The sequence below is a fragment of the Mastomys coucha genome, unplaced genomic scaffold (assembly GCF_008632895.1).
Source record: "Mastomys coucha isolate ucsf_1 unplaced genomic scaffold, UCSF_Mcou_1 pScaffold5, whole genome shotgun sequence".
NCBI lineage: Eukaryota > Metazoa > Chordata > Mammalia > Rodentia > Muridae > Mastomys > Mastomys coucha.
This window is the reverse complement of record NW_022196911.1, coordinates 10178273-10203417: the sequence shown is the minus strand read 5'-3', so window position 1 is coordinate 10203417 and position 25145 is coordinate 10178273. Positions and strand designations below refer to the sequence as shown.

General features: G+C 40.5%; 1 protein-coding gene across 8 annotated transcripts in view; it reads left to right on the top strand.

The window, feature by feature from the left end:
• Positions 1-25145, top strand: part of Prkn (parkin RBR E3 ubiquitin protein ligase) — a 1238651-nt gene that overhangs the window by 203988 nt on the left and 1009518 nt on the right. For all 8 annotated transcript variants that reach the window (XM_031350750.1, XM_031350749.1, XM_031350751.1 and 5 more), the window contains one exon: positions 6927-7090. In XM_031350750.1, the coding sequence (XP_031206610.1) occupies positions 6927-7090 (164 nt within the window). The remainder of the gene's footprint in view (positions 1-6926; positions 7091-25145) is intronic.

Here is a 25145-nt window from a genome sequence, read left to right as displayed (position 1 = left end):
ATAAAATACTATATGTAAATATTCATGAATAAAACACATGTACATTAAAACATATGTATATTTACTTTATAATTATTCCCTAGGCTAAGATATCACAGACAAGTTAAGATATATCCTATATATAATATTACAATATTATAGCTATGTTCTGCCATATAGATTTGGGCTTGCATGCATAAACACACATCTATAAATGACTGCACATATATATTCACTCATTACTTTTAATTAATTGATTATTCATATCTATGTGAGTGTTTATATCTATGCATGTCTGCATGCATGTCTATGTACCACGTGCATGCCTGTTGACCACAAAAGCTAGAAGAGGGTATCGGATCTGGGTGTTAATAATTGAATATAGTTGCTCTAAATGAATGAGCATCTCCCCAGTGCCCTTGTTATTATTTTGTAATCTAGATTTTAATGACTGGAAGTATATTACAAATTATATGAACAGTCCCATATAAGTAACTAGTAAGTTACAACACTTTACTGGGTGATTTGAAGAATGAATATAAACACTCAAGATTGATAACAGTTTTATTTTATAAATGCTAAAGCCTTTCTGTAGGCTATGGTCATCTGAGGAAAAAACAAACAAACAAACAAACAAAACAAAACAAAAACAAAACCAAACAAATGAAAAAACAGAAGTGGGACAAACTAAAGCATTTACAAGATGATACAAATGTCCAGCTAGAGTTTGGTGGCCAAGCCTAAGAGTGGTATACTGGGGCCTTAGAGCTTAGAAAAATAACCAGAATCTAATCATGAAGGGCTTTGTGTCCAGAGTAAGGATGGAGTCTTTCCCTCTGAGGGCAGAGGAAACCCAAGGGACAGTCAGCGTAGGTAAGCCATATGTGTTGATTGACAGTTCAGAAAAGCATGTTTTATGGCTGGCCTGTAGCAGTGAATCAGATATGGAAAACACTGATGCTCAGAAGCGATGAAGGCCACTTTGCATCATTATGAAAGATAATGGCAGCTAGGAACTTGTGACATTAATGAAGATAGAACAAGTCAGAAGGTTTGGGATGTAATATAGTTGTAATTAAGAAAAGGCAGGAACCAATCAAAGACAGTGGTGGTAATAATGTAAGGTGCCAGAACCATTCAGAAAAGAGGACAGCATTCATTTTACTGCACCTCTTGGATGCTGGACAAACATTTCTAATCTAGTGGATGCCCAAACCTAGAGTTCCAGGGAGATGGCAAGTCTGAACAAAAGATGTAGGAATCCATGACTTGATATTGCAGCCCTACGTTAGATGAAGCCACCTGGGGTAACACACATACTAAAGAAAAACTCTCCCAATGCCTATTGGGTATTCCAAAGGTGTGTAGGTGCAACAAAGGAAGAGAAACCATAAGATGAAATTACAGAGGTCTGTCCCATGCTCCAGGGGAATACCAGAAGAATGTAGAGGCAGATGCCAAGGGAAAAAAGTATTATAAATTTTAGAACAGACTACATGGAATGTCTTTGATACAAGGAAGTTGATGATGGATTGAAAATATGAAGACCATCACTTTACCACAAACACTCTTCCCAAATGGGTTTGTGCAACATATATATTTTTTTTCAAATACACAACAGAAATACAAGTAATTCTCAATAAAATTCTCCGTGCAGAAAAATGGAGTAGCAACTCAGGGGAATGTGAATATGTGACTTTTGTTTGTTTGCATGTTTGTCCATTTTCTTATTTCAATCAAGAGCTATCAGTCTTAGAGATCATTCTCAAAGAAAGAGAAGGAAGGCCTTACCAGGGGACACTTGGAAATACATACTTGGGAAGTTTTTAACTACTGCAACAAAACATGCCCTTGGTATTTACTAGGGTGCAGCTGGGCCTGAAGTCCTATAGCGTATAGGGCACTCTCTCCCCTGGGAGCCGGGTCTTGCCTTAGTTGATGCACAGAGCCCATGTATATGTTGTTAGTTTTCTGTCTTGGGCTTCCTTTTGTTTGATCTCCTCATCTAAAATGCTCAGCCTCACATTCTTCATAGCAGCAAAAGTACATCTTCACCAAATTTTGACAGCCTGGATTTCCTGTCAATTAATCTAACTTACATCACCAGCAGGGAAATGAAAGCCAGGTGCTAATTGATTTGTACCCATTCCTGAACCAATCACAAAAACACTGACAGGAAGGATAGAATTATGCTGAGTCATTAGAATCCATTCCTAGGGAGTGTGAGGCAATACCACTCTGCCATCCCCAGTACAGGAGTAGAATAATGCTTAGGAGACAGATCAAGTAAGACCATGATCACTCGAAACTCTGTACCCTGCTCAGGTCACACCATTGAAACAGCCATGAAGGTACATATGGGTCCACCTCCCAGTGATGCCTCCCTAGCCCCCCAACAAACTCCCATTTCCTTTCTTATCCTCTAGGTTTTCAGGACAATAGTGAGAGATGATGGGGCGGGGAGAGTGTATCTTCCCAGCTCTTAAAATGGAGAATCGCAAGCTTGAAACCAGCCTGGACTACCCAGGAGACCTTATCTCAAAGAAAGTGGCCATTACCTCTCATGGTTTTTCTTCTCAGTGTATTATGTCATTGATGATCCACCTACTTACGTCATTTGTTGAAGTTGATAAGACACTTCAGATGCTGCAAGAAGTATTATAACAACACACTGAAGAAGGAGGAGGAAGTGAAGGAAATGGGGAAGAAGAAGAGGAGGAAGTAGAAGTTGTAGTAGAAGAAGAAGGAGGAAGAGGAGGAAGAAGAGGAGGAGGAGGAGACAAATAAACAAACTGCAAACTTTTAATATATAATTAAATCCCAGAAAATGATGACTAGCCAAATTTCTTTTAGCTCTTAGTTCTTAGAAGATTTGAGTCCATTGTGGGGATAAGACCTGAGAAATCTACTCAGTGTTTACTGGAATATCAAGTAATTTTTTAGTAGTTCACAGCAAACAGTGGTATGGCATTAAAATTAGCTCCAACTTCTCTAGAAAGCTTAAGTAAAGAACTGATTTTGCAGGAAAGGCTCTTCTGCTCTGTGGGCTGTTTCTGAAATGTGATCACTGGAAATGTGGAACAGGCCCTGGAGGTGATATATGATCTCACTGCAGACCCTCAACAGACAGGCCAACCAGGAGTGGAGGATGCTGGAAATTTATCGTAAGTTATGAAACTAGAAAAAAGGGTGGCCAGGCGTCAAGTTACTGCTTGCCTGACTCTAAGGTACCTTGCTTTCTATGAGAGAGAACACTGGGTCTCTCTGGCCCTCCCCACTCAGGAATCATGGCTGGAGTTTATGGGCTGTACAGACGGGATTTGGTATATTTCCACATGACATTCTATTGACTTGCCCACTTTCTTAAGATGTTCTTCTTTAGCCTGTGCAAGAATTATAGTTGATTGAATACAGTAGGCTTAGTTGTTAGCTTTACTGTAAAATCAATTTGTTTCACAGACTTACTATTCAAAAGTCTCTATTTGTATATAATTTTCATAATTTATGCAAAGTGAATTTAAGACTGTTTATAGATCAATAAACACTTAATAAAACCTAAACCATGATTCAAACAGTTATACAGATTTTTGTAATTTCATTTCTGCTACTGTTATTTCACCTTCTTCCCCTCAATTTTCTTCATAAGTCCTGCATTTATAGTAGGGTTTTCATGGCTTAAACCATTGGGAAAACACAGTAGAACAGTCTCTTGGGATTTTAATGTAGTTCTATAGTACCTTTAATATAGTTCCCAGCAGCTTCCTTCTGCCTCACCACCATAGTATTGTCTTTCTTAAAAAAATCTATTCACAGTAGTAGAAAAGCCAGTAAGATTTAGAATTTGATCATGTCTTTGTCCCATCTAATCCCCTGTCCTGTGACTTAACTGATGGTTTGGTTGTCTGAGTCTTGATCTGAGATGTTATGTGTATGTGACCGCTGTCAATATATTTTTATTTTGTCACCTGTGTTTTCAGAGGAGTGGAATGAAATCACATACACACACACACACACACACACACACACACACAGAAAGAGAGAGAGAGAGAGAGAGAGAGAGAGAGAGAGAGAGAGGAGAGAACTACTATGCAGAGCTATGTTTTCTTGATATTTAGTATTTTTCATGAATTTCTTATCCTTCCAGTCCTCACTTTTTCTAGGTATTTAAGAGCTGCTAGGTCTTCTGCTCTCGAGTCTTCTGCACTGTCAGCTCTCTGTTTCTTTTACTGTTTCAGAACCATTGTCCCCCATTCTCAGAACTTGGCTCCTTCCCTGGAATTCCTTTTTTCCTTTTCTTTCCTATCCAGTTTTCTTCTGTATAGGGAATAGCACATCACATTAGGAAATGGGCTTTTGCACTGCTGTTATTAATCCTTTCTAGCAGGAGAAAAGGACTATGTCTTTCCTTAGGACTATTACTTAGGAAAGTGACTATAGTTCTCTGGGCTTCATGTGCAGCTCTACTGGATAGTAACACTGAGCTGCCCAGATTACTGCGGGCTCAGAAAAGACCTCACTTGCAGCATATGTAAGTGCCTGGACATCAGTGGCATTATAATTATTATCTAAATATCATTAAGCAGATCCTCTCAGTTAAGTTGAGAATTATTCAGCATTAGATCCACAATTAAATATAACAGAGACATACACAGATGGATGTCCATTAATTTTGAAGCTTACGATCCAAGCACTGTGAACATTGTTCAGGGTATCACATAGCATCATCCAAAGTTTGCCCATTTTTCAAGTTTATGATGTTGAGAATTGAAAAAGGAGGGTTAATAAGTTTACCTTTAGACTATTAAACAAAAAGGTATGGCAGGATTTATATGTGGGTCCCACTTCTGAAGGATGCATTTGTAACCTTATGCTATGCTACTTTCCTGAGGGAGATCATCATCATGTCACACAAGCAAAGGTACTAGAGAGCAAGAAAGGGTACCAAGAAATGTGCTAGCTATTCTGTTTTGAGACAGGAGGGTAGGGCAGTAATTCTAGCTTGTCCAACCATGTGATGCCCTGTACCTTTCCATGTAGGTATCTAGACTGGAGTTTTGGCCACATACTCATATATGGTTTTTCAGGAATAAAAGGAGAAGAAAAAAAAACAAGAAACCAGGTCAGGCACCAGAGCTCCCAAGCCCATGTGTGGCTTCTGGTCTTCATCCAGAACAGAACCACAGAAAGGATAAGAACTGAGGTTCCTTGGAAGAGTAGGGGATAGAAGTGAACAAGTCAGAGTGATCAAGGACACCACCTGAAGACCCACAGAGTCAACTAACCCAGGACTGTTGGGGCTAACAGAGCCTGAGCCACCATCCAGAGAGCATGCAGCATCTGCATCTAGGCCCCTACACATTTGTAGCAAATGTGCACCTTGATCTTCATGTGGGTCCCCTAACAAGTGGAATGGAAGAGGGTGGGGGCTGTCTCCGTTTCTGTTCCCTGCCATTGGAACCCTTCCCCCTACCTGGACTGCCTAAGGTTAGGTCTCAGTAGGCGAGGATGTACCTAGATCTACTGGGACTAGATATCCCAAGGTGGGGTGGTACCCAGTGAGGGTTCTCCTTATCTGAGAAGAAGGGGAGAGGGCAACAGGGAAGGAATTTGTAAGGGTAGGGCTGGGAAGAGAGGAGGGAGAGGCTCTGTTAATGGGATGAGAAGTGAATAAAAAACTGTAAAAAAAAAGTGCATTAGAGAGAGAGAGAGAGAGAGAGAGAGAGAGAGAGAGAGAGAGAGAGAGAGAGAGAGAGAGAGAGAGAGAGAGAGAAAGAGAGAGAGGGAGAGAGAGATGACTGGAAAGTTCCTATCTCAGAATCACACCATTATTTAACACTTTGTGTGCTATTTTGAAGAAATCTTTAAAAATAAACAATATACAACAAAACTAAAGGTAGACTAATTGAGAAGTTAAATGCAAGAATTTAGAAAATATTTTTTGTTTGTTTTATTTTTCTGTTTCAGACAGGGACTCTCTGTGTGCAGTCTAGATCATTCCAGAACTTGCTGTGCAGAGCAAGCTGGCCTAGAACTCACAGAGATGCAGCTGCTTCTGCTTTGGAGTGTTGAGATTAAAGATATACACCTCCTCACCTGGCTCAAGAGACTAAAAAGTATCTAAGATCCTGACCTGGAGTAGTAATAGAAGGGTGGATGGTTGTAAACAGCAGGCAGATGTGAGAAAGGCTAGAGATTCTTTGACAAGAGGAAAGAGAAGACAGCCTGGGAGACATTGTGGGGTCTAGCCAGAGCCTAATGAAGAGAGTGATCACAACAGCAGAGATGCTGTCACTTCAAGATCTCTCTAGAAATCCACTGTGACCTGTGAGCTAAGAACACAGGGTGCAAAATCCTTACACAGAGTGTGGAGGCCTTACCGAGAACCTACAATCATTTCAGAGTCTAGAACTCTGCATAGAGCCTAGACTCAAAACCTTGCCCAGAATCCTTTCATAGGCCTCAGGCTCTCTTCAGCTGTCTACACAGTGGCTTTTGCTTCCACCGTTTCTTTCTGGGGCATCCACATCCTGTCTTTGAGTTTTATGTAGTGGACCCTGTGGAGAGAACGAGCATTCATTCAGTCTGTTGGAGCAGAATAGTTTATACACTCCTGGGAATCTTGAGATTCCAATCAAGCAAATTCTCCGCTTGACTCCTTCAGTTCCATGAGGGCTGTGAAAGGCACAAAGCCGCCTTGGTTTGCAGGTCACTGACTAGGGTATGAACAGGAAAACACCTTGGGAAAACTGTTTTTGGTTTTGGGTGTCTTTTTTTTTTTTTCTCTAACTACTGCTCTATGGTATAAACTTCTCTGTTATAAATGAAAGAAAATGTATGCCATTCACTGGAGGGCAGGAGAAGGGCAAGCAGCTTCAGAGACATTTCACTGGCCATTAAGGGTTTGGAGTAATATTCTTTTTTCTCTCTCTGCCCCTGGTCTTGTCTAGTGTTTGTCAGGTTCAACTCCAGCTATGGCTTCCCAGTGGAGGTCGATTCTGACACCAGCATCTTCCAGCTCAAGGAAGTGGTTGCTAAGCGACAGGGGGTTCCAGCTGACCAGCTGCGCGTGATTTTTGCTGGGAAGGAACTTCCGAATCACCTGACAGTACAGGTGAGTCTCCCTTGGGTGGGTGGTCCCTGGGATGTAGCGAGGGCCAAGGCCCCTGCAGCTTATGCTGCCAATCTGACATTCATGCCTGAGATCTAATAGAATAAATAGTGCCTGGGGATTCCTTGAACTTTACTCCACACGGCTTCATTAATTCTGACCTTCTTAATTATGCATTAAAACAGTGTGCAGGAAGGACTAGAGGAACAAGTGTGAGTGAGCCTAAAGAGGGGGAGAGAGAATCCAGGCGCACACTCGGCTTAGTGAATAAATGTTTACTGACTGAGGGGGAGCAGGAAGGCACAATTTCTGGGTCTGTTCAATTTTTACCTTCCTTATTCCATTTGAATCTTAATGAAGAAGGATTCAAATAAATTGTTTCCAATAAGGCTGCTCAGCCCATGCTCAGTGAGGGATTTTCAACCCAACTGTGACCCCTGGAGGACAGTCACAGCTGCTGCCTGGACTACAGCAGACACCAGCCCCGGGCCCCATTTGCAGAGGGCTCTGAGCTGAGGCTAGGAAGCATCGAATTTACACAGCAAAAGTCCATCTTTGTATCTCGAAGCCTAGGCAGAGTTACCCCTAGCCTACGCCACTGATACAGAACTAAGTAAATTGTGGGGATCTGCTTTCCTGCCTTTTGCTTCCTGGGTACCTGGCCCCTGCTGTGCCGTGGAAACCCCTTATTTATGGCAACTTTTACATTTGGAGAGTTTTGTAGGCATCCAAGGAACTGGTTAGCAACTGATGCGCAGGCCCATTGCCTACAATGAGAGAACGGTGAGTGTTTTGGAGGGAAGTCCAGCAGATATGAACCACATTTACTCAAGTGATTAGAAGCAGGGAAAAGTGGGTCCCCTCCACTCTGCATACGGTGGAATTGCACTGGTGTTCACAGCTGGGTGGGGATCTGTGCTGCACTCGGGCTTCAGACTGCCCAGTCCTCCTGTGGGCTGAGGTATTTGCTGCTTTGTGAAATGCGTTTGGAATGTGGGTATACAAAGAAACTATAGAAATGCAAATAGCTTCTGCCATTCTCCCTGCCCCCGCTGGTGGCAGTAGGACTCACACCCATTGTGCAGAATCTGCTGTGCTTTGCTTTCTGGCAATTTGTTTTCATAAGGGAGTGCTGGTGCTAAGAAGTGTTTTGATTTTTTTTTTTATTTCAGTCAACTAAAAAGCTTTTTGCTGTTCCTGCCAACTTCTAAACCTAAGATTGTTTCCTTCACAAATAAATGGTTTTAAAACTGTTTCTTGAATCCAGATAGACTTTATTATGAGAACCATTAGATTTTAAAACCCCTCGCCTGTACAAAGTAGGGTGAGTATAATAGTTGGCTGTTTTTTATTCAGTAAGACTAACTGGTATGGAGGACAGATTTTATAAAAAGCTATGTATTGGTTCAACTGTCTTACCTTGATTCACGGTTTTAGAACTAACAGTGTTCAGAGCTTCTCAGGGGCTTGGGTAAAAAGGAGTTCATTCAGGGTGTCTGCTCTTTACCTGCTTAGGCCTCTGAACTAAAGGAACACTAGTTCAAACTGACTGTGAGCACTACATATGGTAAAATCATTAACAATGCACGTGGTTCCAGCCTAATGCCTATAATATGCACATGCCGTGCATAATTATTACTGTATAACCCATTAAAAAGCAAGTATCGTGATGTTTCAAAGGTGCAGACTGGACATGTAATGGGAGGCACCAGGAAAGAGCTCCTGAGTGGACTGAATCCACATAAGGATTCTTCAGATGGAAGGAGAGCACACAGCACGGGCTTGGGAGGGAAGGCAGGCTTTGCTCTTCCAGAATCTAGAGGCAATACTGAAGACAGGAAAAGATGGAGTTTGCTGGGGCATTTGACAGAATCTTGACAGATTTGGTCCTGTGGTTTTATTCATAGGCAGCAAAGGGGTGCCATAGAAGGCCATGGGAAGGGAGCTGAATTGCCAGGATGCTGAGAGTTTTTGACGAGTGCATATGTAAGGAGATATTTGACAAACCGTTGGAACCTGGGCCTGGACCTAGGGTGCAGGGTTAATATTCACAGATATTTGCCCAGAGAGAAATATTTTTACAGCATCTGGAATAGATTCAGTTGTCAAGGGGTGAGCACGAAGCAGTATGAGCATCTTCATTTCAGTGATAAGGGAGCAAAACAACCGCAGGCTATCCCAAAGACTCTAAATGCCAAATTCAAACATAAATGAAGAACATTTCTGTTCTTAGGGGCCAAGGTGATTCAGTGGCAAAGGTTGCCACACAAACACAAAGACCTGAGTTCAGATCCTCAGAACCCACTGTAGGCCTAAGTGAGTCATACACAGTTGTTGGTAATTCCAGTGCTCTTAAGGGGAGGTCAGAAGCTAACAGGCCAGCTAGCCTCGCATAGGCAGCAAACAGGACACCCTACCTCAAATTCAGTGAAGGTGGGAACTGGCGTGTTCGGTTGTCCTTTAACCTCCACATGTGTGCTGTGAAATGCAGATCACACACACATATGTTTATGCACATATACATTGTAGACATAGATCTCTTTTCCTAATTTTCTGTTATAAGCAATGGAAATTTGGTAAAAGTGGAGAAAGGGTTTGTGACAGAGCACTCTGTAATGTGCTCAGCTCCACTTGTCACTGAGAGGAAGCAGACCCACCTGGAGAGTTCTCAGAGAAATGATGTCTGTCAAGCTGCGCCAGGTGGACTAGCCTCTGCCTTTGTGAATAGCTGACTTGTATGGAGACTGAATGAGTGTGAACCAATTTTGTATCCATTAAGATTGTTTTGCTTAACATAGTATCATGCTAAGTGTAGGCATGGTACTCTAACAGTGTTTATATCTTCATCTACCTCTTAAATCTTTAGATTATGTCTAGTTTTCAGTGTAACAAATGAAAGCAAATTGATTTTTACACAAGGATGCACATTAGAGAATTTAGCTTCTTTGTCTCCCATTTCTTCTTTTAAAGGCAGAAATAACTATAAGTTGGTCTTGCAACTTTGTATGGAAAGGAATGAGTCTGTTTATATAAAGATGTTTCATGTAAGCATACTGTGCAAAGGTGTGCTGTTGCTGATTATGTGGGGATCCTGATGCCCATCCTTACATCATCTCAATGCAAGACTCCCATCAGCAATCATTATCCATACATGTAAAATAAGTTAGAGGTGAGGCAACGGTAACTGCAAGCATTGTGCTATGCTTTATTGCATGCATGTGTTCATTATTTACACACTACACCACACAGAAAAACCCCCATTTTTTTCCTTTGCTAAGAGTTCCTGTCAGCTCTTGCTGTTGTGATCTTTGTGCAGCTTCAGAAAGACCACACCAGGCCAAATCGTTCCACGTGAGGTCCTATTGAGAGAGAGAAAGGCAAGGTGATGCAGAAAGAGAAGGGGGAAAGAGAGGGAGATCAGGTGGGCCTTTCTTTATATATGGATGGTGACGTAGTCACAGGTAAAGGTGGGAGGTGAGCCAAGTGGATTCTGGGAATATGGTAGCTATTGCCTTGGCAACAGGTGTGTGGGCTTCACCTATGTGATATCATGGGTTTCAGAGGTCCTGATACAAACACTTGCAACCGAGTACTAAAAGCCCACTTGAATCACAGCTCGCTCTTCTCTACAAAGCCAAACGTAGCATGCTGCATGTCAAAATTCCTCAAATCACCCTCTGTAATAGCAAATTTATTATTAAAAACTGTACAAGGAAAACGAATTCTGGTACAGTTATCTATATCCCAAACGGTAAACTTTACAGTTATATTAACTGCTGAGATGAGAGAGACTTTAATCTCTATTGCACTTTAGAGCAGAATTAATTGTATTTTTCACTAAATGCTTTCTTGTTAATGTATCAGCAGAGGGTTGCCAGAATAGTAGTCAGTGTTCTCTAGCAAGACAGAACCAATACGTAATGTGTTTGTGTCCTTTGTGTGTGTGTAATTTGTATTATATACTATATAGTAGCTATAACACTGTACTTATTCATAGAAGTTTATTATTAGAAATTAACTCTTGCCATTAAGGAGGCTGGGAAGTTCCCAGATCTGCAATCTTCAGGTGAAAACCTCAGAGAATCAGTAGTGCTGCTCCAGGCCAATGTGCAGGTCTCCGAGCCAAAAGCCAGCGGCACAACTCTAGTTCCAGGCTTAGCCGAGGAAGAGCCAACATTTCAGTTCAAGTCTGAAGGCAAGGAGGAGAGCGATGGCCTCCCTCAAAGATGGTCAAAGGGAATTAATTCCCTTTTCTCAACCCTCAGCTCTTTTGCCATAACAAAGACCCTCAGCAGACAGAATAAGGCCCTCTCATGCTGGTAGGCAGCCTATTTACTCACTCCACCAACACAAACACTGACCTCATTCAAAGACACAGGTCATACCCAAAATATGCTTCAACAATTGTCCAGGTGCCCTAGGCTCTTTATGTTGACATAACATTGACCATCATAGCCAAACTGTGGGATACATTGTTTAAATGTGGCCCATAGGAAAGTTATTTAATTTGTATTCTCTCTGTAATGATGAATTTAACTTTCAGCACACACACAAAATAAAATAGAAACGTGTGTTTTACATTGTGTCCTAGTCAGTGTTCTATTGCTGTGAAGAGACACCATAACCACAGCAATGCTTATTAAGAAATCCTTTAATAACTGGGGCTTGCTTACAGTTCCAGAGGTTTAGTCCGTTTTCTTTATGGCAGGGAGCTCAGGAAGTTGTGAATTTTACTTCCAGATCCACAGGTAGCAGGAAGAGAAAAGACTATGGGCTTGGAATAAACTTTCTGATACCTCAAAGCCTACCCCTAGTGACGCACTTCCTCCAACAAGGCCACACCTACCCCAACAAGGTCATATCTCCTGATCCTTAAAAATAGTCACTCCCTGTTGACTAAGCATTCAAGCCTATGGGAATCTTTCTTAATTCTAACTGCCACATGTAGGAATTTACTGTTATGTAGGATTTACCCAAATGTTCATAAATTTCTTTGAATAATACTTTATGATGTCTAAAATACATACACACAGACGTGAATACACAGGCACAACACAGAGACTATTACTATATATAAATTCTTTTCGTAAATATAAAAGTGTATCATTTCATGACTGTCTTTTAGAGCTTTCTGATACTAATAGATCTGAGCTGAGAACAAGGACACTTAGATTTTAATAACTAACAATATTTTTCTTTGTGGCCATTGCATATATTTCAAAGGCTGTAGCTAATGGTCACTGGCTTTAAATGATGAGGTGAAGCATGTCTAGTAACTGAAAAAATTGAGACTACTATAATCTTCAAGGAAATTTACTCTCAGAGACAGACCATTTTCAGCATGTCTCTAATTACGCTGAATTTTTTCTTTTTAATAAAAGCTACACTAGGTTCTTTCAAATACCGTGAATTGTGTCTAATTCACGGGACTGTTGTTAAACTGGATTATTGAAAGCTGGAGTTTTCATCATGCCCCTTTAATCTTCCCAACATTATCATTGCTCTTTCATTAGAATCAGATCATCTTTTCCTGACTATAGAATTAATACACATTATTTAGAATATTTTTCAGATCTTTTTGAGTCAAGGGCTATTATGTAGCTCTGGCTTTCCTGGAACTTGATGTATAGACCAGGCTGGTCTTGTACTCAGAGGTCCATCTGCCTTTACTTCCCAAAGATTAGAGATGGGTACCGCCCAGTTTAGTTATAATAGTTTTAAAGAAAGTGAACCATAAAAGCATAAGATTGTGACTCTGCTTGTTTGTGGTTTTAATTAATTAGTATTTCTCTTTGTTCAATGGTAGCAGCCACTCCATCACTTAACACTCCCCAGTATTTCTCGCTTTGAGTGGTTGTCTGTTTTGCTACTATACCTGGGTACACTGAAAAAAAAATTAAAAACCTTGATATTTATGGGATTTTTATTAAATCTTCTCAGTGATTTCAATTGTGAAAAGCTAGCAAACACTGTTCATATTGGAGCTTCATTGTAAAGACCTGGCACATTGCAGGCTGGGAGTTCTTTTGTACTTAAATGTACAGTTGTCAGGATTTTAGCATACTTTGATTTGATATCCTTGCACAATTCTAGAACATGTTTGTAGCTATTTGGTCACCATTATGTAGATATATTTGTATTCCACAGTGCAAGCTCACAATGAAATGAGTGGTTCTGCTGAAGGAGAGAAGTAAATGTATATGAGGTGCTCAAAGCTTCCACAGATGAATGCTAACCTCAAGGTGTATGCACATGTATATGAGGAGGGGTACATGTTCTCCCTGGGGTTTCCTTCATCTTCCATCTTTTCACAATGTTTAGAGACACAGGCTGTGTAAAACTGTAGTGCTTTGAGGACGAGAGAGGCTCTATTGAAATCAGCCCATAACAAAATGCTTATGCGGCTGGCAAACTGAGGTTCTGGGCATCGCATCTCAGATTTTAGAGCCTCAGTTTGACCTAGGAGGAAAGTATTCTGTGAGACCTCCTTGCAGATCCTTTGGGAAGCAGTAGCTCAACACTGAAGTCTCAGGACAGTTTTAACAAGAAAAATGTAAGCAAGTGTGTCTTCCTAGCTGGGGAAAGATTGCAAGACTAAGGCAACTAATTTAAATCACATGATTTACAAAACCATGGAATTCCAGTTCCTAAAGAGGCACTTTTAGAAGGTGACCATGGCACTGTTAGGAGCTTTAGAAATGTAAAGGAAAATAGAAGAAGGAGGAGGGGAGGAAGAGGGGGGAGGAGGAGGAGGAAGGAGGAGGGGGGAGAAGGAAGGAGGAGGAAGAGGAAGAGGAGGAAAAGGAAAAGAAATAAAACAAAGACATGAACAGCAAAGCCGCGGTCAAGAAATCTGTTCCCGAGAAGCCAGACCAGTGCTCTTCCCTGCACACCCTACCTGACGTATCACTCTAGGAAGGAAGTCTGTATATTACATACAATGCAAGTGCAGCAGCATTCTGAAAAAAAAAATCCACCGAGCAAAGACCCCACTGAGCAAGGACCCCACACAGAAGTCCAGAGCTGACTCCTGGACATCGCTTTATCCCAGTCCTGGGGCTGATTAAGTTGTCAGCCCAGAAATTCCAATGTGCATAGGAAAGAAGACAAGAGCTTCAGTAAAGGCCTGCTCTTTGTCAAAATGCCAGAAAAGAAGCCACCCAGTAGTTGAGAAATCCAGTAGAGCAGTCTGCTGCATGCAGTCCAGCAGCACAGAGAAGCTCAGTGCTTAGGAGGCTCTTCATGGTCTCACAGGTCTAAATACCCATGATTAGCATTCACTTACAGAATGCCAAGTATTTCACCCAAATAAGAAGTAAATAATTCTTGACCACAGTGCTCTCGGGTGAGCATATTTTCCAAATTCAATTGAGACGATTGTAGTACAATGTCAGGAACTAAATGGCACTTCATATAGCCATTGTTGTTTGTTTACAGAAAACACTCATTCAAAATGCTCTCCCTTTATTGATAACATGCGTTAAGGTAATAGAATTCAGGGATGAAATTATTTCATTTGTAAACTAAATCTATTTTAAATTGTTCCACTTTCTCTATCGAATACAAGGCAGAAAGAAGTGAGATAAATTTGGTGTTGAATGCATTTCTACCATGAATTATTGTTTGTATATGAGAAAATTCTGAAAATGACAGCATAAGTAGCTGATATAATGCATTTCTCCCATGATTACATGACGGAGGAAAGCCAGGTCAACTGGCATTTTATCCAGAGAACAGGACAGTGATTTCCCTGTACACATGCGTGCTTACAGCCATGTAAACTCCATCTCAGTCACCGTGGGACCTGTGCAAGCATCTCTCCTGCCTCTTGCCTTGCTAGTGAAATAGATTGCTAGCCCCACCCTTCCTGAGGGCCACATGAATGCAGGCCTATACTGTTGGGGCTGATTGGTACCACTCAGTGGCAGAATCTAGAATGATATAGCATGGGATGTTCATGACAGGTGCCGATTTCAGGATCCTCTTACTTCAGGGCAATGGTACAATTTAGTACAAAAATGTACATCACTTCTCTCATTGCATAATTCAGGCCCACAGAAATATTCATTTTTTTTAAAGGGATCCTCAACTTTTTGATTCCCCTGTTGGCATGTGAAACATCTTTGAGAATGGCCACAGATAAGCAATTACTTAAAAAAGATTTAAGAGTTGAGATTCTCTTAGCTTGTGAGTGGCTGAAGGAGATCCAGAGTTTGTGACTTACCAGGCTCGTCTTTTGATTGTCCACCTGGAGCTCAAATCCCAAGGCTGTTGTCGAGTGAGGGAGAAAAACTCAGGAGCAGCCAGCCCTTCCAGCTCCACACAGAGATACCCTGTGTATTAGTTAGGGTTCTTTAGAGTCACAGAAGTTATGATAGTCTCTATGTAGTAAAGGAATTTATTGCAGACTTACAGTCTGTAGTCCAACTCCCAACAATCCACTCCCAACAATGGTCGGCAGCAGCTGTGAATGGAAGTCTGAGGATCCAGCAGTTGCTCAGTCCCACAAGGCAAGCAATTGAATAAGAGTGAGCTTTCCTTCTTCCTTATATAGGTCTCCAGCAAAAGGTGTGGCCCAGGTTAAAGGTGTTACACCTTTAATCCCAGGTGACCCTGATTGAACTCATAGATCTTCCAGTCTTAATCTTCTAGGGTTCATAGCCACTATGCCACCACACCTTTAATCCCAGATGATCTTGAACTCATAGATCTTTCTATCTTAATCCTCTGGGATTCGTAGCCACTATACCTCAAGATCTCCATGCCAAGATTCAGGTCAGAAACTTTTATCTCTCAACCTCCAGATCAGGGCCAGGTGAGCATTCTAATTCTGGATTGTAGTTCATTTCAGATATAGTCAAGTTGACAACCAGGAAGAGCCACTACACCCTGTTTGTAATGCACACACTTGTCAGGTAGGAAGCCTGTGAAAGGGAGGGAATCCCAGCCAGGACTGTTCACAGTGTCCTAGTCAAATGCCCATTCCAGTGTCTCTACAGTCCTGTACTACACTTAGACTCTGTCACCTGGTTGTCCTAGTACTGTTAGAGATGTTGTTTAGTAGCACAGTCCTAACTTCTTTAAGGGGAACAGAAGAAACGAGAGTCTGTGTCCTGGCCTCCAATACTATTAGGAAAGAGAAGATTTTTGACCCAAATTCTCCCTCTCTGCCTTTCTTTTCTTTCTTTTACTTTTTTTTAAAAAAAAAAAAACAGGAAATGTTAACAAGTTAATGTTCCAGAGAATTACAAGTAAACAGTTAATGTTGTCAGAGAATAAGAGCAGTCAAAACATGTCCACGAGAAAGCTTTCTGGAAGTTCATGATGATATTCAAGTTTACATCTGTCTTTTGTTGTTGTTGTTGTTCTTGTTGTTAACAGTCTTGAATGACAGCTTTACTTAGTTGGGTAACAGTATTTTCTCTACATTTTCTTTTCTTTAGATATAAGTTGATGTCAAAATTAAGATAATTCAGTCTTAACCTTGGAGATGTGTAGAATAAAAAGAACTAAGTAGGAACAGGGGAATTTTGCTCTACTGTCTGAATGTGCTGGGGCCACCCATTTTTGCTTTTTAAGGACTACCCTTACTATTGATAAGAGCACAGTCTCCATACACTATTTAGCAGGAGAAACTCAATTAACAAAAAATCAACCTTAGATAAATGACTGTTGCCATGGCAACCTTTGGAAGGCCCCAAAGGATGTGCTGCTGAGCGGCTTCCTTGGCCTCATGCTAAAACAGGACACAGACTCATTCAAGCAAAAGAAATCCATGAAAATTCCTGATGTGTTATGAAACTCCTGTGTAGATAGCTTTAAAAACCCAAGTATGTCACCCTGGTGTGTGTGTGTGTGTGTATATGTGTGTGTATATGTGTATATATGTATATATATATATATATGTGTGTGTGTGTGTGTACACGTGTGTGTGTATATATATATATGTGTGTGTGTGTGTATGTGTATATATGTATATATATGTGTGTGTGTATATGTGTATATGTGTATGTATGTGTGTTTGTATGTGTGTGTGTGTATGTGTGTGTGTGTATGTATGTGTGTGTATGTGTGTGTGTGTGTATGTGTGTGTGTATATATATATATATATATATATATATACATATATATATATACATGTGTGTGTGTGTGTGTGTATACACATACACACATTTTTACCCAGACACACTCATGTGTGAATGCTGCTAGTGGGAAGACCCTCCAGTCTTTGCAGCTGTTTCAGAAGTTCACTTCACTGAGGGATTTTTGTCATTGAAACCTTCCTATCGTTGATCCCGGCTGGCTTGCCTTTTCAAGTGTCAGTCAGCCGAGTCTTACTGTATAGCCTAATTATGGCCTAGAGCTCTACTCTCTAAATTAATAAAACATTCTGACATAAGAGGCACAAATGAGGATGGCAGGGACCAGTGAAGTTTGTGTTTGGGAACACCCTCCAACTCAGTCTCAAACAGACACCGTTTGAAAGCCTTGCCAAGGATGCTTCCTGCTCATTTTCACATCTTTAAGCATTTCAAGGGGAGCTCATGTTTGTTTGCATCTATGTATAATTCATCAAAACATTGCTCTGAAGGAGAGAAAATCAACAACAAACTTTCCTAAAGTAGTACCATTGGAAAACTTGGACACTAAGAACTCTGTCTCCTACAAAAGGAGATACTCTGCTTCCACAATGGATAATCCCATGGTCCTCAGAGTCAGTTCTCGCCTGAACAGCATTGGTATGTCCACAGTTCTCACAGAAACCCAAACACCTAATATGTATTTTATGTGTCAAGTCATCCAACAGCATGCTTATTGCATGATGTCATCCAACATATGCTTATTGCAGTCTATAAGACAGAAGTTAAAACTTCTAGAATGTCGCCCACTGCATGAAATCACTTCTGCCAGACTTTCTAATACTCTTATAACAAAGTAGATATGAATCACCCCTGAGTCAGACTGTCTGGAAAGGGCAGACATTAAAATTCTTCAGTCTTTCCTTTGTTTCTTTTTCAGTCTATAAAATGGAGATGGCATTAGTGCCTGCATTTCAGAGTGATTCTCAGAACTGGATAAAATTTTACCTCAGAAACGCTGACATACACAAATGTGGGGGTGTTATTAGTTTAATTTGATACGTAATTCACAAAAAAAGAAAAACCTTTGTTACTGATTTATCCTAGAATTATGTTATAAAACATTTGGAAAAGGGAAAGGATCTACTCCTGCCAAATTGCATGCTCCTCCCCACACAGACTAACCTCAGAAGAGCATTCTAGAGGATATCTGTGGGAATCCTCCTGGAGTCAAATCAAATGACAAACTGTTATTACGAGAGAAGAGCCTGTCCCATCCTAAGGAAGCTGGCGTTCTAGACTGTACCCGTGTGACATTTTACGTGGGGCACTGCTTTACAAGTACTTACTGTTCAAATTCTGTTTAACAGGGGGCACACAATAAGTTAAAATTGCTCCTAGGAATTTATGAGTCACTCGAACGTAAAATGGAGGCTGAGAGTGGCCATTGGAACAGAAACTGCACATGAGTCCTGCTGAAATGATTAAATGGAGATGCCGCATTTACATAATCTGTCATTCTGTTGTCAACTTAAAACTAAGTGTATGGCTCTTGCTTTTCAGATTCCGTTAGTAACTTTGCTTGCATTTATTCTTAGTGCTTGAACTGAGATGTTTGGAGCCTTGGATATGTCAATATTTATGAACTGTGATTGTTGTATAATTTCATGTAATGTTCTTGACTGACATCTGCTTGCCTAGCATCCTGTGTCTCTCATTAAATGAGTCTATACTTTGATGATAGAAACCTTGCTTACAATTGCTCAGCTTCTACTGTGTCCTTTGTCTTTTTACCCTGAACACTGTTTTTGTTGAGTGTTTATTTTCCCTTCCTCCCTCGATCCTCTCCTATATGATCCCTTTCTTTCAAAGTCCTCATCTTTTTTTTTCATTAACTATTGTTATATACATACATGTATATGGATATGCATAGTATATTCCTAAATATAAATAGCAAGCTCAGTTTGCTTAATATTACTTGTTCATATGTTTTCAAGGCTGAGCATTTGTTATCAAACAACCAATTCTTGTGTTCTTTCCTGCGTAAGACTTCACCCACTCTCAGCATTCCTCACTGACAAGTTTTTGTTTGGTTGGTTTATTGTGGAGGTTGAGATAGGTTTCCCCCTGCCCAGTTTGGCATGTATATTGTTACTGTCTTTATTAAAGTCATGCTTAGGTAGTCTTGTTGGTGAAACTTTATGGGTATAGCTTCTGATATATCTAGAAGACACAGTCTTACAGCAAACTCCCTAAAGCTCTGGCTCTTAAAAAACCTTTGCATCTTTTTCTCACAATATTCCCTTTCCCCCTACAATATTCCCTAAGCCTTAAGAGTATGAGTGTTTTATAGATGCATCCATTGTGACTGGGCTCTACAAGTCTGCATTTTGATTGCTGTAGCTTTCTGTAATGGTTTCCATCCACTGCAAAGGAAAATTTCCTTGATGATACTTAAGAACTACACTCATCCATGGATGTATGGACAAAGCTTCAGAATGTAGTTAGGGATTGGGCTGGTTTAGTAAAGTGGCAATTGCCTGTCCTTTTCCAGGATCTATGCCTTCACTAGCCCTAGGCAACTTGCTAGATTTCCAATACTAAACATGTTTCCCTCTTGTTGAGTGGATCTTATGGCCAACTGGAGAGCTGTTGGTTACTGTCTAGGTCTATGTGCCACTGCCATTTCCAAGGTTTATCGTGAAATGTTGCTCATTGTTGTGGCTCAGGCATCATGGCATGGTAGGACTGTTGGTAGGCTCCAACCTTTGAAGCTTGTATACACCTTCTGGTACCATGAGAGCTAGTCTTCAGGGATTAGACTTTCAGCTCAATTCCAGCTGAAGGCCTTCCACACTCTGTGTCTGAAGTGCATGATGTCTTCAGCAATAGGGATGCACCTTTCACCTATGAAGGACAACCAAGGGCAATAGCAGTAGTCTATTATGTGAGTTTCCTAATCAACCCTTACCAACAACTCAATTCAATTCAATTGGGATTTTGTTAGACAGTCTTTGATCTTAGAGGGAGTATTGTCAGTCCAGTTGGGGAAATTTCATCTACATTAAATATGTGTATTTATATATAAAATTATGTGTATTATAGTTTCTTCTATTTTTTTAGGTAGATAGTGAATAGTGCAATTGCTTATGAGTTTTTCAGATATTCTTCTATTTTACCCTCCCTCCTCCTTCTTGATTGCTATCCACCCTCTACTTCTTTTTGTGTGTGTTAGTAGCTAACTAGGTAAAATACAACCATGTACCTAGTAAACTGGTGCCAGAATAAAGGGAACCTGCTATAGAATGTGGAGGAGGAACGCATTTGCCCATGCTGATCTTTTGAAGGGATTGGCCTGGTGACATTGAGTGCAGAGCTGTGAGAGATGTCCACACTTTACTTCTGGGATGAAGCATGAGCCCACCCACCATGCCGCACCACTAAAGCATGAGAGGTGACCCAGCATGCCATGCCACTGGAGCACAATCCCACCCAGCATGCTCTGCCTCTGAAGCATGGGCCCACTCAGCATGCTGTGCCACACACATTCATTTCCCATATTGTCATTGTACTTCCATGTACAGATCTGTTCTCTTCTTTTACACCATAAAAAGACTCTTTGCTTCAAAGGGCTTTTGTTGTTGTTGTTGCTGTTTGTTTTTTCTGTCTGCTTGGTTTTTTACTTCAAAAAAGATGACCATCACATGTATGTTCTTAAATCTCTTCTGTCTTTTCCCAGTATTACTACTTTGGTCAAATTCCATTTGCCAGTTTTCAAGAAGGACAACATCATAGAGCAGAAATGGTCGGTCCTATATTTAATGAAACTATTGCATGGTTCTTAGTATTAGATGCCCACAATGAAGCATCTAAGTGTTTTATTGTAGGATCAATGATATGGCTTATGTAGTTGTTCAGTCTAGTTAAACCTGATTTAGAGTTAAGCCAGTTCTCTTCTTCAATTATTTGAGCTTCTTGTTTGAGGTTCCACTCTTGTCTCTCACTGAGAACCAATTATGAGCCACAAATGAGCATGGCTCTGTTCCCCACAGCTATCTGCTGTGTAGAAAACACATGTACAGTTTACAGTATGTAAACTGTTTTGGTTTAAAGGCAGGCCATGCCATTCTCTAGCTGAGTGGACTTGGCATTCATTTGCACCTCTGAGAATGTCAGAGTGATTGCTGAGAAGGAAGGACAATGGCCTGGAGACCAGAGACCTTACATGGAATCACAAAAGGACTCTCTGGAAAGGTTGTATTTGTAAAGGACCACATTCTGGGAATCACTGAGGAAAAAAACACTCTGGAAGGAACAGCTAACTGAGAGTACCTAGATTCAGTATTTTGTCAGGTTACTGAAGAACTAAAAAGAAGGCAGATGTGGCTGGATCTTGGTAAAAGCTAAGAAATTAATTAAGAGTTGTGAAGAGAGATGACAGGTTTGCCTAAGGCATGGGAAATAGAAATGGAGAAAGGTGAGTACAGCTGTCATCTCTCTTCTTGTGTAATGTCAATAGAATTTTCTTATGAGCTGATTGTAAGATGTGATCCTGTTAGATAGTGATGTCATCAGGTTCATCAGATACTGATGCCATCAGGCTCATTAGATACTGATGCCATCAGGCTCATTAGATACTGATGCCCTCAGGCTCATTAGATACTGATGCCATCAGGTTCATTAGATACTGATGTCATAAGGTTCATCAGATAGTGATGTCATCTGGCTTATTAGATAGTGATGTCATCAGGCTCATTAGATACTGATGCCATCAGGCTCATTAGATAGTGATGTCATCTGCCTCATTAGACAGTGATGTCATCTGGCTCATTAGATAGTGATGTCATCATCATCATCAGGCACAATGAGGGACAGAGGAATGTTATTGGAGGAAATTTCCATAAATTGTGTTCACTAGGTTTTAAGGTTTCAGATAAGTTGCTTTTGTCTTCATTCAGTTGTGTGAGTGCCTCCATGCTGCAGAATGTGAGTGGAGATCAAAGGATAACATCTAAGAGTTGGTCCTCTCCTTCAATGTAGCCTGGATAGAAGTCAGGGGCTTAGGCTTGGTGCCAAAGACCTTTACTCACTGCCTCAGATAGGTTACCAGGTACCACATTTAGAGAGGAAAGATTCAGAGGTTTAATCTATATCTCTCTTGTGTTTTTGGTTCTGGTTCTGTGATTAAGCTGAGCATCATGCCACAATGGCCCAGCAAAGGAAGGCTGCCCACATCATGGCAGCCACAAAGCAAATAGAGAAGGAAACACGAGAAGAGACGAGGGGAAAAATAAAGGCTTCAAAGCTTCACCCCAGTAACCGTTTTCCTCCAGTCAGGTTCTACCTCCTAACACCTCATTTAGTGTGACACCCATTGCTATCAATGAGTGCATGACATGGCACTGTCAGTTAAAGTTTATTTGAGAATGCGCATATACACTCCCAGTAAAGATGAGGCTAGTGTAGAGTCTGAAGAAAACTATAGTGGAAACACATGGGGATTATTATCAGTGACTTTGAATTTGTTATGCTTGATCATTTGCAAGAGCTGATTGTATATGACAATTTTCTGTTATCAGCCCAAGATTGGGAGAGAAAGAGAGAGAGAGAGAGAGAGAGAGAGAGACAGAGAGACAGAGAGACAGAGAGACAGAGACAGAGATAGAGAGACAGAGAGACAGAGAGACAGAGAGACAGAGAGAGAAAGCATGCCTGTGTAACAATATATGGAATATATATATATATATATATATATATATATATATATATATATATATATATACAGTCCATTCAATGAGCTGTGGAGAAGCATACACATTTATACCTGCTAATATACATGAAAGCATTTAATTTGGGATCGCAATTCCAGGGGACAGTCAAATCCATCACCATCATGGCAGGAAGCATGGCACAGTGTTGCTGCAGTAGTTAGCTAAAGGCAGAGGACACGGCGCTGCGGCAGTAGTTAGCTGATATCCACTGTATCATTTGTCTCAGGGCTGCTGATCCGAGCTTTTAAATTTGATAACAGGAAAGAGGAGCATAAAATTGAAGACTAATACTGGATTGTTCCCAGAGTCTCAATGCTCACTAATTGCTCTGGTTTCTAGAAAACAGCAAAGCAGTTAAAGCCGAGAAATGTTCCTATTTTCTCTGGCTTATCTCTTGCTGATAATTTAGCTTCTCATACCCTTTATAGATCAAAGCTACACAGATTTAGTCTCTTTATTTATGTCTAAATTCTAGCTTAATGTAGTGTTTCTATATAGCATTTATATATGCTCTATATAGAACATAAAGCATTTGTACATATTAGAAGTAACAGAGATACCATTTATTTCAAAAAATATTTGCCACAATTTCCTGTATCAGAATCTCCTGAAATGGAGGCACAGACGGATGCTAGAAATACAGTGTGTGTGTGTGTCTGTGTGTGTGTATGTATGTGTGACATTTATTTTCATGTGCATTTGCATATGTATTTGAGTGTGTATGCTAGAGATTGTTGTTAGGTTTTTGCCTCAGTTGCTATGCACTTTAGTCTTTGAGACCCGGTTTCTCCCTGGACCTGAACTCACCAACTGGTCTATGCTTACTGAGCAACAAGCAGCAGCCATCTTTCTAGCCTTTTCCACCAGCAATAAGATTATAAGTATGGCAGCTAGCCCCTGATTTGTTCTGGATTCTAGGGATCAAACTCAAATCCTCATGCTTGCACCTAGCTACCTTACTGACTGAGCAACCTCCCAGCCTTGTAGATACAGTCCTGTCAGCTTTGCAGGGCACAGACACCCACCACCATCCCCTTGGGAGCTATGTGCACTTTTAACAATCCTCTCTAGCTGTCTATTCTCCATGTTCAAGGCTAAAAGACATGGAGCTAGAACCCTTCTAAGAAGGCAGCATGAAACATTTTAAATAATAAAAGGATTCAGTGTTAAAATGTATTCCTAAAAGTTTGATGTTATACTTTGATATTTTAACCACATTTCTTTACACTTAACCTTCTATAAGTTTCTGAAATTAAAAGAGAAGGTTATATACTAATAGTTTCCTCTTGAGTAAAATTCTGTTCTCATTGCCTGTCCCCTCTCTCTTCCTATTACACATATGTGGAAATACCCCTTATAGACTGTGGGAAATACCATGGAGTTGGAGAGCCCAGGGTTAAGGGCAAGGCTTTGGTCTGTACTGCCTAAGTTCTAACTGTGACTCTGCCATTTGTAGGCCATAGAGCCTAAGCTCTCTGAGCCTCTGTGGCTTTTTATAATATGTAAAATAATTATAATAAATATATTTTATTGTACAGTTATATCTATAGGACTACAGAGCATTTATGAAGACAGAAAATAAGTGTAAGGTTTAAGACAGCCCGTGTCCACAGTGAACAGTCTACTTTACCTTTTTGTTTAATTACTACTATTTAGTCATTACAACATAGTTAAGGAAAATATTATTAAAAGATCAAAACAAAACTAAAATTTTCCCCATCATTCCTAGCTCCCAGATGGGTCATTTCCTTGTCTGTGAATAGGAAGCCAGGCAACTATGAGCCAGCTCAGGGATCCTTCCTTCCCCATCTCTGCCAGCCTCTTGCCATCTCTCCTGTAGTCCTGGTAGAAATCCATCCTTCTGCTATGCTGATGTGAGCAGAGAAGAATCTCCTGGAGTCTGGACCCTCCTCACCTCTGCAGCATCTTGATCTGGCTGAGGCACTTAGGGTCAAGGTCTGACTCTCTTTCATAGATATTTATTTGGTCATATGATTTCATACTTCCACAGGAATTAGATTTTTCTACAAATGAAATTATTATTTTAGTAACATATTTATAGTCACATTTTATAGTCTTTAGTATATTAGAACATCACTAAGTAGTCGGCCCTGTGCTTGTATTTATAACTATACATTACTTCATGTCATGGACTTTAAACTATTCAACTAATCACTCTAGCTTGTCCACTGTGATACTTCTAAAGTA